This window comes from Oncorhynchus kisutch, linkage group LG3 (assembly GCF_002021735.2).
Source record: "Oncorhynchus kisutch isolate 150728-3 linkage group LG3, Okis_V2, whole genome shotgun sequence".
In the NCBI taxonomy this organism is placed as follows: domain Eukaryota; kingdom Metazoa; phylum Chordata; class Actinopteri; order Salmoniformes; family Salmonidae; genus Oncorhynchus; species Oncorhynchus kisutch.
The window spans coordinates 23,864,083-23,877,742 of record NC_034176.2 but is presented as its reverse complement, the minus strand read 5'-3'; the positions used below and the strand labels follow the sequence as shown (position 1 = coordinate 23,877,742).

At 43.4% G+C, this 13,660-nt stretch overlaps 2 protein-coding genes across 2 annotated transcripts; one reads left to right on the top strand and one right to left on the bottom strand.

The window, feature by feature from the left end:
• The first annotated feature begins 4,887 nt into the window (after window positions 1–4,887).
• LOC109878660 (rho-related GTP-binding protein RhoF) lies at window positions 4,888–7,531 on the top strand. Its single transcript, XM_020470873.2, has 4 exons — window positions 4,888–5,165; window positions 5,481–5,551; window positions 5,926–6,060; window positions 6,721–7,531. The coding sequence occupies exons 1-4, from the start codon at window positions 5,030–5,032 to the stop codon at window positions 6,937–6,939; spliced, it is 561 nt and encodes a 186-aa protein (XP_020326462.1). The 5' UTR covers window positions 4,888–5,029; the 3' UTR covers window positions 6,940–7,531.
• A 245-nt stretch (window positions 7,532–7,776) lies between these two features.
• Window positions 7,777–11,241, bottom strand: LOC109878651 (calcium release-activated calcium channel protein 1-like). The gene is made up of 2 exons (XM_020470866.2): window positions 10,877–11,241; window positions 7,777–9,270 (listed from the first exon to the last, which is right to left on the bottom strand). The coding sequence occupies exons 1-2, from the start codon at window positions 10,988–10,990 to the stop codon at window positions 8,716–8,718; spliced, it is 669 nt and encodes a 222-aa protein (XP_020326455.1). The 5' UTR covers window positions 10,991–11,241; the 3' UTR covers window positions 7,777–8,715.
• Window positions 11,242–13,660: the final 2,419 nt, after the last annotated feature.

Below are 13,660 nucleotides of genomic sequence, written 5' to 3'. Positions count from 1 at the left end.
GTCTGGGCCCAGGTTGTCCCTAGCGGGGACCCAGCAACTCTCCTCCGGGCCATAACCAATCCCAGTCAACCAGGTACTGGAATCCCCTGCCCCAAGGTCGAACCTTCAGGAGACGCCTCACCGTATACGCCGGTTGCCCATCGATGAGCCGGGGAAGAGGGGTGGGTCTGGAAACAGGAGACAAAGGGCTGTGAGACATGGGTTTGATTTTATACACATGAAAGTGAGATGTATATGGAGGGTATGGGGCAACAGAAGGTGAACAGCAGAGGGGCTAATGACCTCGGAGATGGGGAAGGGGCGGATAAACCTCGGGGACAGTTTGCAAGACTCCACCTGGAGGGGCAGATCCCAGGTTGACAGTCATACCATCTGCCCAAGACTATACCGGGGAGCCGGGGTCCGGTGGCAGTCTGCTTGTGGTTGATACCTGGAGCTGTTCTTCAGCGGCGGACAAACATCTGGTCCGAAGGTACGACAACATCTTCCTCTTATTAAGGGAAGAGCAGAGGCTGATAGCCCAGGGAACACTCAAAGGGCGAGAGACCCGTGGCAGAGCAAGGAATGGTGTTGCAGGCATATTCGACCCACACCAGTTGCTGACTCCAGGTGGTGGGGTTGGCAGAGACCAGGCAGCAAAGGGTCGTCTCCAAGTCTTGGTTGGCTCGCTGTGACTGGCCATTGGACTGGGGGTGGAATCTGGAGAACAGGCTGGCCGACGAACCAATGAGCATGCAGAACACCTTCCAAAACCGGGACAAGAACTGAGGACCCCAATCAGAGACCATGTCCACCGGGAGTCCATGGATCCGGAAGACGTGCTGCATGGCTGGGCCGTCTCTTTGGCCGAGGGTAGCTTGGGGAGAGGGATGAAGTTGGCGGCCTTGGAAAACAGGTCGACTACTGTCAGGATGGGGGTGTTGCCATCAGACGGGGGAAGACTCGTGACAAAGTCCAGTGATATGTGAGACCAGGGATGGTGAGGAACAGGCAATGGTTGAAGAAGACCAGCCGGAGCTTGCCGAGGAGTCTTGTTCTGTGCACAAACCGTGCATGATCTCAGTATATATACACCTGTTCTGAAAGTCCCCAGAGTCTGCAACACCACGAAGCAAGGGGCAGCACCAAGCAAGCGGCACCATGAAGACCAAGGAGCTCTCCAAACAGGTCAGGGACAAAGTTGTGGAAAAGTACAGATCAGCGTACTTTTCCTTTAAATCTATTATAAAAAAACTGAACGAATATGGCACCACAACAAACCTGCCACGAGAGGGCCGCCCACCAAAACTCACAGACTAGGCAAGGAGGGCATTAATCAGAGAGGCAGCAAAGAGACCAAAGATAACCCTGAATGAGCTGCAAAGCTCCACGGCGGAGATTGGAGTATCTGTCCATGGGACCACTTTAAGCCGTACACTCCACACAGCTGGGCTTTACGGAAGAGTGGCCAGAAAAAATTTGAATAGATATGCATGCTCAAGTATTCTGTTTTTTTTGTCTTATTTCTTGTTTGTTTCACAATAAAAAATATTTTTGCATCTTCAAAATGGTAGGCATGTTATGTAAATGAAATGATACAAACCCCACAAAATATTTATTTTAATTCCAGGTTGTAAGGCAATAAAATAGGAAAAATGCCAAGGGGGGTGAATACTTTCACAAGCCACTGTAGCTTAAGGTCCAGGGTTGAACGCTGGGACAGGACCGCCCCCACTCCTACATCAGAAGCATCTGCCTCCACCACAAACTGACGGGAATGGTCAGGATGAACCAAGATGGGAGCAGTGGCGAAGCAATGTTTGAGGTCCCAGAACTCCCGGTCAGCAGCAGGGGACCACGTGAACGGAACCTTGGGAGAGGTGAGTGCTGACAGGGGGGAAGCCAGTGTGCTGTAATCCCAGATAAAGTGGTGATACAAGTTGGAGAACACCAGGAAATGTTGCAGCTGCACCTTGGACGTAGACCACCTTGGACGTAGACCACCTCTCTCACCTTCCCGGGATCCATTTGGCCACTCCCAGCAGAGATGATGTAACCCAGAAAGGGGATGGTGGAGCGATGAAACTCACACTTCTATGCTTTTACAAACTAATGATTCTCCAGGAGGCGTTGAAGAACCTGTCGAACGTGGAGCACGTGTTTTTGGTGGGAGACGGAGAAGACGAGGATGTCATCAATGTAGACGAAGACGAACTGGTTCAACATGTCGCAGAGAACATCACTTTCCAGAGACTGGAACACAGCAGGGGCGTTGGTAAGGCCAAATGGCATGACAAAAATACTCGTAGTGGCCGCTGGTCGTGTTGAAAGCGGTCTTCCACTCATCCCCCTCTCCTATCGGCAGCAGGTGTTAGGCGTTCCGTAGATCTAGCTTGGAAAACATGTTGGCCCCCTGGAGCGGCTCGAAGGCCGAGGAGATGAGTGTTAGCAGGTAGCGGTTCTTCACAATTATGTCATTGAGTCCCCAGCACAGGCACAGGGTCTTGTGCTTCTTCTCCACACAGAAGAACCCTGCGCCGGCAGAGAGGAAGAAGGACGGATAAATGGTATTGTGGGTGACCCGACCAATAGAGCACCCATCCAGCGCTCTAACGTCCATGGGAATGGAGAGGGGCTGAGTGGGGATATCCAGCTCGGACGCCAGGGTAGTGTACAAAGAGCTCTCATCGGCCCCAGAGTCGACGAGGACCTGGAGAGATTTCGACTGGTTTCCCCACAGCAGAATGGAATGAAATGGAGTGCGATTAAGGGAAGCAGAAAAGTTCTCAATATGGCCCACCAGAGTACTCGCTCCTAAAGCTGAGCATGGTCTTTTAACGAACAAGAGGACACAAAATGACCACGAGTGCCGCAATTCAGGCAACTCTTAGTGTTGAACCTGTGTAGCTGTTCTGCTGGAAACAACCCAGCATCTTGTGAAACAGCGACTCAGTTGTCTTTGGCGACTCTCGGGGAACCTCTGGTAGCCTCTGGTTCTTTCCGCAATGGGGCCGTCGGGGACTTCCGGGAGGCTTCGGAGGCGAGGTGGAATCCTTGTACGGGCGAGCCAAATCTAATCTCCTCTCCCTCCGTTGTTCCCATAGTCGCCCATCCATCCTGATGGTCAAGGTGATGAGGGAATCGATATCCATTGGTAATTCCCGGGCTGCAAGATCACCCTTGACCTCCTCCGAGACTCCATGTAGAAACATGTCGAACAGCGCTTCCTGGTTCCAGGCACTCAGCAGCCAACGTGCGGAAATCCATTGCATAGTCTGCCACACTTCGGGAGTCCTGCCGAAGCTGGAGTAGCTTCCGGCAGCCTCTCTTTGAGAAAATGGGGCTTCAAACACCTTCTTAACCTCTCCCACGAACTCCTCCAGACTTACGCATATGGCCGGCTATTGCTCCCATACAGCTGTAGCTCAGGCGAGTGCCCTCCCGGACATCAGCGTGACAAGGTACGCTATCTTAGAGCGATCCGAGGGGAAGGAGGTGGGCTGAAGCTCGAAGATGAGGCCACACCGAGCTAGAAATGGCCGACAGGTGCCCGGCTCTCCATTGAAGCATTCCGGGGAGGTAAGCGGGGCTCCCGGGAAAGCGGAGGGGCCGGTGAGGTGGCGCTGCTAACAGCCGAGTTACGGAGGGGCTGTGAGGTTACCATCACAGTAGGCTGCCTCCCAGCCAACCAGCGGAATTGCTCCAGCAAGATGTCCAACGCCCGGTCATGGTGTTCAGCAAAGGTGTGGACCCCTTCCAATAGGCCACGAAGCAATTCCTCATGCCTACCAATGGTGGCTCCTTTGGAGATGGTGTTGCGCAGCTGGTCAGAGTCCACTGGGTCAGTCATGGCCAGTTCGTACTATCACGCCTCATGTAAGACCCACAACATCGAAGGAACAACAGTTTATTAATTGAACAGGGGAAGGCAACAAACAGGTCAAGGGCAGGCAGAGGTCAGTAATCCAGATAGGTGGGGCAAAGGTACAGGACGGCAAGCAGGGTCAGGGTCAGGGCAGGCAGAGGTTAGTAATCCAGATAGGTGTGGCGAAGGTACAGGACGGCAGACAGGGCCAGGGTCAGGGCAGGCAGAGGTCAGTAATCCAGATAGGTGGGGCAAAGGTAAAGGACGGCAGGCAGGGTCAGGGCAGGCAGAATGGTCAACACTGGGAAAACTAGGAAACTGGAACAATCAAGAGACAGGAGCAGAGGGAAAAACGCTGGTAGGCTTGATGAAACAAAACGAACTGGCAACAGACAAACAGAGAACACGGGTATTAATACACTGGAGATGATGGGGAAGATGGGTGACACCTGGAGTGAGGTGGAGACAATCACAAAGACAGGTGAAACAGATTAGGGTGTGACATTGAGAGTGGTTAACTTCTCCAGACACATCCCTCAGCTTTTTACCAAAACAGAGTGACTGGAATTCTGATTTTAATGTAAAGATATAATTGTATTATTATATGTAGTAGAAAGTGAATGGTTAGAAAAAGCCTACATAACCAACCCATTAAGTAAAATGTAATATCCATATATGGCCAGCTATGTAATCTTTAACATTGATTTATCCTGCAATAGATGTCGTTCAATTGGTAATACATTTGGTCTTCTTCTAATGCCTCTTAAGGGGAAAGCAATCGAAAAGTAACTGAATGCAATCAGATTACATTACTGAGTTTGGGTAATCCAAAAGTTACGTTACTGATAAAAATTATGGACAGGTAACTAGTAACTGTAACGGATTACATTTAGAAAGTAATCTACCCAACCCTATTCCTGGATAAGGCATTGGTGATGTGCCCATTCATTAATAAATGGGTGGGGTGGGGCAGAGAAAAGGGGAGGTCCTACTTTTCTGTCGTGGGAGGGGTAAGTACTCAACCAAGAGGAGCTATTCACACTACGTTAAGCTAGTTTTCTCACTCAGGGTTTGTTGTCATTTATTCTTATCTCAAGTGTCTGCGGACATTATCCAGATAACCAAATCTTCTTCAACAAGAGGAGGCTCTTTGCCACATTTTCATCTAGCTTCTCAGAAAGAGGCATGCCACAGAACATGTCAGGCATGAGCAGTGGGCATACCAGGCGGCGAGAGGAGTTGAAGGTTGTGATAGTAGGTGATGGTGGATGTGGGAAAACCTCCCTCCTCATGGTTTATACTAAAAAAAGACTTTCCAGAGGTAAGACAATTGACAAAGCCAGCTCATCATCTGGCTGCTCCTCTTCTCTTTCTACACTTGCTTTAATTAAGTGAAAAGTGTCTATCTATTTTTATTCGTTTTTCAGCACTATTTTTACTCTGCATGTAAGCAAATTATAGTGAGAAGTGCTTGACTGTATGTGACAAAAATAATATGTACATATCCAGAGAAAATGACGAAAAGAGCAAAGTTAATTTCAACCTTTTTAGCTATCATATCTGAAATAAAAATAAATAAATACAGGACTTCATGGCAGAATAAAAATGCACATCCATCTGTTTCTGTGTATTTCAGGTCGAGAGGACTATGACCGATTACGGCACCTGTCCTATCCGAATGCCAACCTGCTATTGATCTGCTATGATGTAAGTTGCCCCTCAAGTTATGACAATGTCCTAATAAAGGTACTGCACTGCCTTCTCTTCATACTTTACTGCTTGTTTGTCTGTTTAAATCCCCAGAATGAGGAAGAAACCTTATTAACATACATGCCATATAAAGTTTTATGACATTTACAACAGAATTAATGTCGCTGAAGATGTCAGTATCATACATGAATATGATATACAAGTATGTATATGAAGATATGTCAGTACCAGAAATATATTTGAATACTTGCTCAAGCAAGTATTTATCAGGTTCATGGTGAATTATTTTTGTACGGTAGATGCAGTCACTCTCACAAGAATGCATGACGTAGAATGTTTATAATATCTAACTCTGTTTACATATATTTCAGTGGTACCCCGAGGTGCATCACTTCTGCCATGGCGTGCCCATTATCCTGGTAGAATGCAAAACAGATCTGCGGAAAGACAAGGCCTTGGCAAGGAAACTGTGGTCCTCAGACCAGAACCCCATCACATACATCCAGGTAGATTTCATACATAGCCATACATTATGTATGTATAACTTATATATATTGAATGTACATTTGCCATGCCACTTGCATAATAATAAGTCATTAGTATTGGGTTTATTGAAAATGTGGTTGAATTAGGGTTGTGTGATTGGAATGGGAGACTGATCAGAAGTGTTTGAACAAAAACATTTTCAAAAGATCAAGAGCATTGATGATGTTAGGTTTGTGACAGTAATTACAAGACAAATCCCCACATTTGTGAGTGGTAATTCAATTTCTGAATAACCCCTTTACATGGACTCAATTTATATATCTGCCAATTGCTTTTTGACAACAGAACTAGTTCATGTCAGAGAGGGAATTTTTGTCATACAATATTTTTCTTATAAACAGCATGAGCTGGCGCATACCCAGGGAACATTATTTAGTGTAGAGGTGCTGACTAACAGAGAATAAACTGTAAGTTATAAAAACAGAGAGTCGCAGACTCCATATATATAACCTCCCAGTTATTTACTGGTTCAAAAAACACCAATGTTTCAGCATCACTGTGCCTTCAGGTTTTTTTTCTAAAAACACCTAACAGGAAGAGTTACCTCAGAGTAGGACAAGGTTTATGTTTTTTTGGCCTCTCAATTAGGAATATCACAACTTTTTTCATAATCTGAGCAGGGTGAAGAGACCAAAAGGAAGATCAAAGCTGAGCTCTACTTGGAGTGTTCAAGTAATACAAGGAGAATGTGGAGGACATATTCAGAGAGGCTACCAAACAAGCCCTTGCAGCAACAAGGAAATCCAGAAAGGCAAAGAGGAACGGATTCTGTGCCCTTCTGTGACCCAAGAGATAATGCTATCCACCACCGTGAGCTCCTGATACAGACAATACTCTAGCCCTACTCAGGGAAAACACAGATGATGACAGACTACTTCTCCCTACGAGTCCTCTTATAATATTGTTGCTGCATTTTACCCTTCTGCTAACCGACTTCCTTTGTTGTTCCTTCCTGCTAATTCTTGACACATTGTCAAAATGTGTTTCTTTAATAGAAATGAACAACGCCCTCAAGTTATAGAACCACAAATGGGGACATTTGGTCTTAGAAAGTTAAGGAGGCATGAGGAAGAAGTTGAAGGTACCATTGTATAATAATTGAAGGTTCCATTGTATTTTTCATTTTGATATATCCAAATCTTTTAATTTATACAAAAGAGAAGGTTGACTCAAACAGTAATTCACATAGTACTATCTCATAGATGTAAAAAAAAAAAAAAACATGATTAAATGAAGCAACATAAATCTGGATTAGCTTGTAGAATTCATTCTTCCATAAGCCTAGGGTTGTTATGCATAATAACAACTGCACTTTGACTCCAGTCCTTCTAATGACAATGAATGTAATCAGATATGACATACAAAATATGTATAATGTATTTCAGAAATGTTAATGATGGCCTAATAAAGAGGTTTTCTCAATCCAATTCACTTACCTTTGGGGAGACTCAGCACATTGTAACAGATTTACAGTATACGACTATAAAACTATTCAACCCCTTGGATTTGGCAACAGACACAAGGCAGTAGTCAGAGTAAACATAATTAAGTGGAGCTTAATAAGCCCTCAAACAGAACATCTTAAAAACATCAAATGGCATTTAAAGGGGATGTTTTAAAAAAGGCATCAACCATCATCCAATATACTGACGCATAAAATAATTAAAAAACGCAAATAATCATGCCATTATTTTATTAAAGTAATATGTGCACTTGGATCACATTCAAAGGTTGACGATAAAGATCTGAAGTTTTGCCTCCATTTAAATTAATTTAGAAGTAGCTACTTGTGACTTCACATAAATGCAAAACAATCAGTGCTTTACAGTATTGTTAAAAGGAAGTACATTATGTTGAGGACAATATTTCAGCCTAATATTTTCACAACCACAGTATAAGAGTTCACCTATCATGTAACAACAGTATGAGGAGTGTGCTTAAAATGCATTAACTTATCAAAAAACCATCAGAGCATATATTTAATTATCAATAATGTTGAGTTTAAAAAGTTGAAATATAAATACTCCAACCCTGATGGACAGATTAAGGTCACCTGACTAAAAAATATCTGAATTCTGCACTTCGCTTGCACCATAACTATTACAGCAGTTAATACATGTTATACTCTCCTGAGGAGTTTTACTTTCATGGAAATTGGCCGGTTATCATTTGTAAATGAATAATTCTAGCTACTTCACAAAATGTTCATCCCACACTTTTAGTGTTCCCCAGCCGCCATAGACAAAACTTTGTGATATAAATACAAATATCATCTATTTAATGAAGATATCCAAAAATATTCAACTACAAATTTCACACTCACATTCAGATCTGTTTCTGAACACATAAGGAAGACAATAGACATGCAGCAAAGTAATAAAAAAATAAAAAAAGTTGCTTGAGTCCAATCGAATGAACAATACAAAGCTAATTCTCCTGACCTCTCCACAACCATTTTAGCAAATAGAAAAGGCCTAGAGCAGTCCAAATCCCAATACAAAACATCTGTAGAAATGATATATTATTATATAAAGTATCCTTTCTCATGGTGCTCATGCAAATAGATAAAAAAAAAAAAGCTTCATTATAGATTTCTTACAGCTGTCTAATTCCCGTTAGGGGAAGTGGACAGAGGAGGGCTGCAGACTGGTCGTCTCTGCCCTGTGGTCCAGCTGGTTCTGCAGCCGGGTGATATTGGACAGCTCCTCCAGCTCCTGAAACTGACGGTCAGTTTTGTGACTGACCAGAGAGCGGTAGAAGTGCACAGCGAAGACGATAAACACCAGTCCAAATGGCACCATGATGGAGGTGGAGGCAATGGCTGCCGCCTCACCAGAACTGATGGTGCCATTATCAGTTGGGCGCCTGAGGGGCAGGAACTTGACCCAGCACAGCAGAACCACCTCGGTCAGGAAGAGCAGGGTACCAATAACAGTGGAGAAGGCCCAGGCCAGCTCAATGTGGCGGTGCATGCGCTCATGGGGTGACTCGTTGACCGAGTTCAAGTTGTGAACGTTGCTGACGGCCTCCAGGTTTGGCAGGATACAGGTGCTGATCATCAGGGCGAAGAGGTGCACTGCCACTAGGACAGTGGTGCAGGCGCTGAAGGCTATCAGCAGCCCTGGGGGATACACATGATCTGGCTCCAGCTGCACCTCCACCATAGCCACCTGAAATACAGAGAGGCATTTTAACACGAAACACTGACCGAGAGAGCAACGACCAGGATTTGATTCAGAACAATTTGAACAGAGACAATTATCTATTTTATAGCTCAACCACTGCAAGTGACAATTCCATGTTTTTCTCTGTTGGGTGCCGGCTGTACAGAAAGATGTAGCCTAACCCCTGTGGCCAGGTGACATTTGTACTGGGTCTAACTGTCTGTTGGGTGAGTGACTGTCAGATTAAATGTTATTGGCTTGTATGGTACGGTAGGATATTCTGTAGTTAATTTGTGGTAGGTTAAGGTTTAGATAGAACTCTGACTCACTAATGGCATCCTTACTTTGTATCTGGCCTTGCATAGAGGTTTAAACTTGCAGAAACATTTCAATGCATTCAACGATGCCCCAAATCTATGCGTCACAAATTGCAATGTATCCGGTTTCATACAGATGTATTTAAATTTTATAATTGTATCGTTAAATCTGTCCACCGGTTATTTTCAATCAAAAAGTTGTGGTTTATCCAGCATTATAAACCAGGTAGCTTGGGTCCAACATTCCAGCCATGTGTAAATCAGAAACTAGTTGTTTACTATTATATTTATGTTGGTATCCTGTTTATAATAGCAACAGGCACCTCTGGAGTTTGTGATTTATGGCCAATACGACACTGTTAAGGGTTGTATCCAGGCACTCTGCTTCTCCTCATACTTAATAACAGCCCTTAACTGTGGTATATTGGCCATATACCACAACCCTTGTGCCTTATTGCTTAAATATAATATGTCTGTTCTTAAGCATGACGCAACGCGGAGTATCTGGATACAACCCTTAGTCGTGGTATATTGGCCATATATCACAAACCCCCGAGGTGCCTTATTGCTATTATAAACTGGTTACCAATGTAATTAGAGCAGTAAAAATAAATGTTGTCATACCCGTTGTATATGGTCTGATATACCACGGCTGTTAGCCAATCAGCATTCAGCACTCGAACCACCCAGTTTATAATGGCCATGACAAATCAGGTGGTTAAAGCCCTGAATGCTAAAAACAAGATCAAATCATTCAGGTCTAGAAAGATGCCTGAGTTTCCGACTTGTATGATCCATCAAATGGCTTTTTCTTGAATGCACTGTAGTCTGAGATTTCCAAGTTCCCAGTTGATTTGAATGAGACATCATCCCTGAGCCCCGACTTCTCCCACATGCTGACCTCTGACTTCACCTACTAAGGGAATGACCTCGATAACATTTTCAGCAGATATATTTAACAACAAAATATTATTTATAAAAACGAATCTATTAATTATGGTTTTTGAACACTATAATTTGTTTATAGACATGATAGCTGTGAGCCCACTTTCAGTTTATGGTTGACACGGCTTGTTGGCCATTACATTATCCAATCGGCGTTTCTCAACAAGTTCAAAGCACTTGAATTGGTATTTACAACTGGTAATTACTACCTTCCCACTCGGTTACGAACGCTACATTATTATATAGTCAAATAGGCCGGTAGGTGTCATGTGTCAAGAAATTGTGCGTCATATAACTCAATTTTGGCAAAGTTGCCAGAATCCTCTCCAATCTCTGAGTCCAGTACTCACCATCGCGAAACCCGACAGGAGAGCTGAAGTTCTGCTCGTAGCCTTCAGCTTTGCTCGACTCAAGTAAAGTTTTCTCCATGACAGAGCTTGCAAAGAGTGTTCGTTCAAACTCATTGCTGGCTACCGTTATAACTTTTCAAGCAGTCAACCTGTAGTTCTACACAAGATGCGGTCTCATGCGAATTGACATATAATTGAACTTCTAAACTAAAGAAAAAAAACGTTATTTCTATAAACGTTAACCTTCTGCTACGTTTGCCATAACTAATTCAGGAAACACAAGATATTATTTTACCCACAATCCAATGCTGTTTCTGTGTGCGGCGCAGTTTACTGCTTGCGGTAGTTGTAGTGCGCCTATGAACATTCCTGTAGATTTCCTCGGTGGGGTTGTATGTCTAGATCTGTGGGTGCACTTTTGAATAGGTCACATCAACTTCGCCTTAAGAATGCAAACAACGTGTTGAATACCGTGGGATGATTATATTTAAATGTGTGTGTCCATAGCCTATAGTATTGCATAAATGCTACCATACTTTTTCACTTGCATTTCAGCCATATAATATTGACAATATTCTAGTACCAGAATTCCATCTGTAATAATTCGATGCATCTGTGACATTGAACGTGTTGGTAAACTATATGTGCAATATGTGCTGTTGGATGGTCGCATTCTTTAAGGCAAACTAGTACGTTTTTATGGATTAATTATCCAATTAATGGATATGATGGAAGACGTGCTATTGAGCAGCCATCTTTGACTGACACCTAGTGGATGCCATAGGCTATTATGACAACTCGATGAAGCCCTGAGAATAAAGGCCTAGAAATAATTTTGTAGGCGAGTGCTTGTTATCAATTATTTTCATGTGTTTAACTTCTTTATTGGTATCCCTTTTAATCTATTTGATGAACATTTTCTACTAGTACAATATGTTTTGCCCTTTTTATTGCTCTGATTTTATGTGCGCTGGATCTCAATACTTGTCTCTTCCCTCACACACAGGTGCTGCTGGCTTTGAGTATCTGCACTGTGAAACTTCTCATTGGTCTTGGGAGCAGGTTTCTGCACTGACCAGGTATTAAAGACAAGGTAGGTGAGGACACAATCATGTACTATGTCCCTGATGTCAGAGAACATTTCACTGCATTTCACTGTCTACACCTGTTGTATTTGGCACATGTGACAAATAACATTTTATTTTTGATTTGAACAAGGCCCATCTGGGCATGTAGAACATTCTAATCACAACTGTTAATGCCAGTTGTGACCAGATTATACTGCCCCCAAGAAAATCCCGTAAATCTTTCTTACCTCTTACCTAAACACACTCTTTAGAGGTTTGTAGAATTGTTGTCCAGTATAATGCATATTATACAGAGTATACCAAATATTAAGAACACCTTCTCTTCCTATTACATAGACTGACCAGGTGAAACTAAGTATCCGTTACTGAGGTCACTTGTTAAATCCACTTCAATCAGTGTAGATGAAGGGGGGGACAGGTTAAAGAAGGATTTTTAAGCCTTGAGACATGGATTGTGTATGTGTGCCATTCAGAGGGTGAATGGGCAAGAAAAAAAATTATGTGTCTTTTGAACTGGGTATGGTAGTAGGTGCCAGGCACACCGGTTTGTGTCAAAAACTGCAACGCCACTGGGTTTTTCCATGCTCAACAGTATCCCGTGTGCATCAAGAATGGTCCACCACCCATAAAACATCCAGCCAACTTGACACAACTGTGGGAAGCATTGGAATCAACATGGGCCAGCATCCCTGTGGAATGCTTTCAACAGCTTGTAGAGTCCATGCCCCAACAAATGAAGGGTGGTGGTGGTGGGGGGAAGGAGTGTGCAGCTGACTCTTTGTCCATCATATGTTAATCTAACAATTGTATTAGAATCTCCTACTGTGTAATCTGTTCATATGCATAGATGCAAGAATTTCACAAAATGTCAACAAGAACAAATAGGGTTCTGGACATTATTAGATCAGACTTAAACATTATAATGATGGTCATGATGACACTCTTGTTAAATTGGTAATACTTGTGCAGAAATGAGATGTAAATCTTCCAATGAAAGTACTCAATAATGTCCTACATGAGTATTTTAGTTACTGACAATTCATTATTTCTGCTTTGAACTACCAAGAAATCATGAGTTGGGTACTTTGTCATCTAGCGGTAGACATTAAGGGCAGAGCAATCAAACCCAGAGCAGCTGATTGCTTCCTGTGTCTGTCGCAGTTTAGAGTTTTTCTTCATGAATCTTGTTCTGGAGGCAGCTCTGCAGAGTGGTCACTAGCTGGCACAGCCACTGTCATAACATCTGATTTTAAACCTACTCTTAACCACACTGCTAACCCTAACCTTAAATTAACACCAAGAAGCATATGTTTTGTTTTCATGAATTTTTACAATAGAGCCAATTTGGATTTTGCAGCAGGCCTATCTAAAGGGAAATCACTCAATTCTGCCTCCAGGACAAGACTTATAACAATAAACGTCAACCTGCGTATCTGTCACTGTAGTAAAGTGAAACATGTCCTCAATCATTCAGATTTTTTTTGTGTGATAACATGCCACTCCCTTTATTCCCAAGGAGCCAGATGTCTTCACATTGCCCATCTGTACTATTCTTGACCATTCCCTCCCTACCACCCTCCAGTCCCACTCTGACTCTGGGTGCCCTTTGTAAGCAACCCTGTAAGCAAATGCAATCTGCCTCTCCATTGGCTTTGCCTGCCCCCTGTCTCTCCTGACCTTTCCTGTGCATATTCAT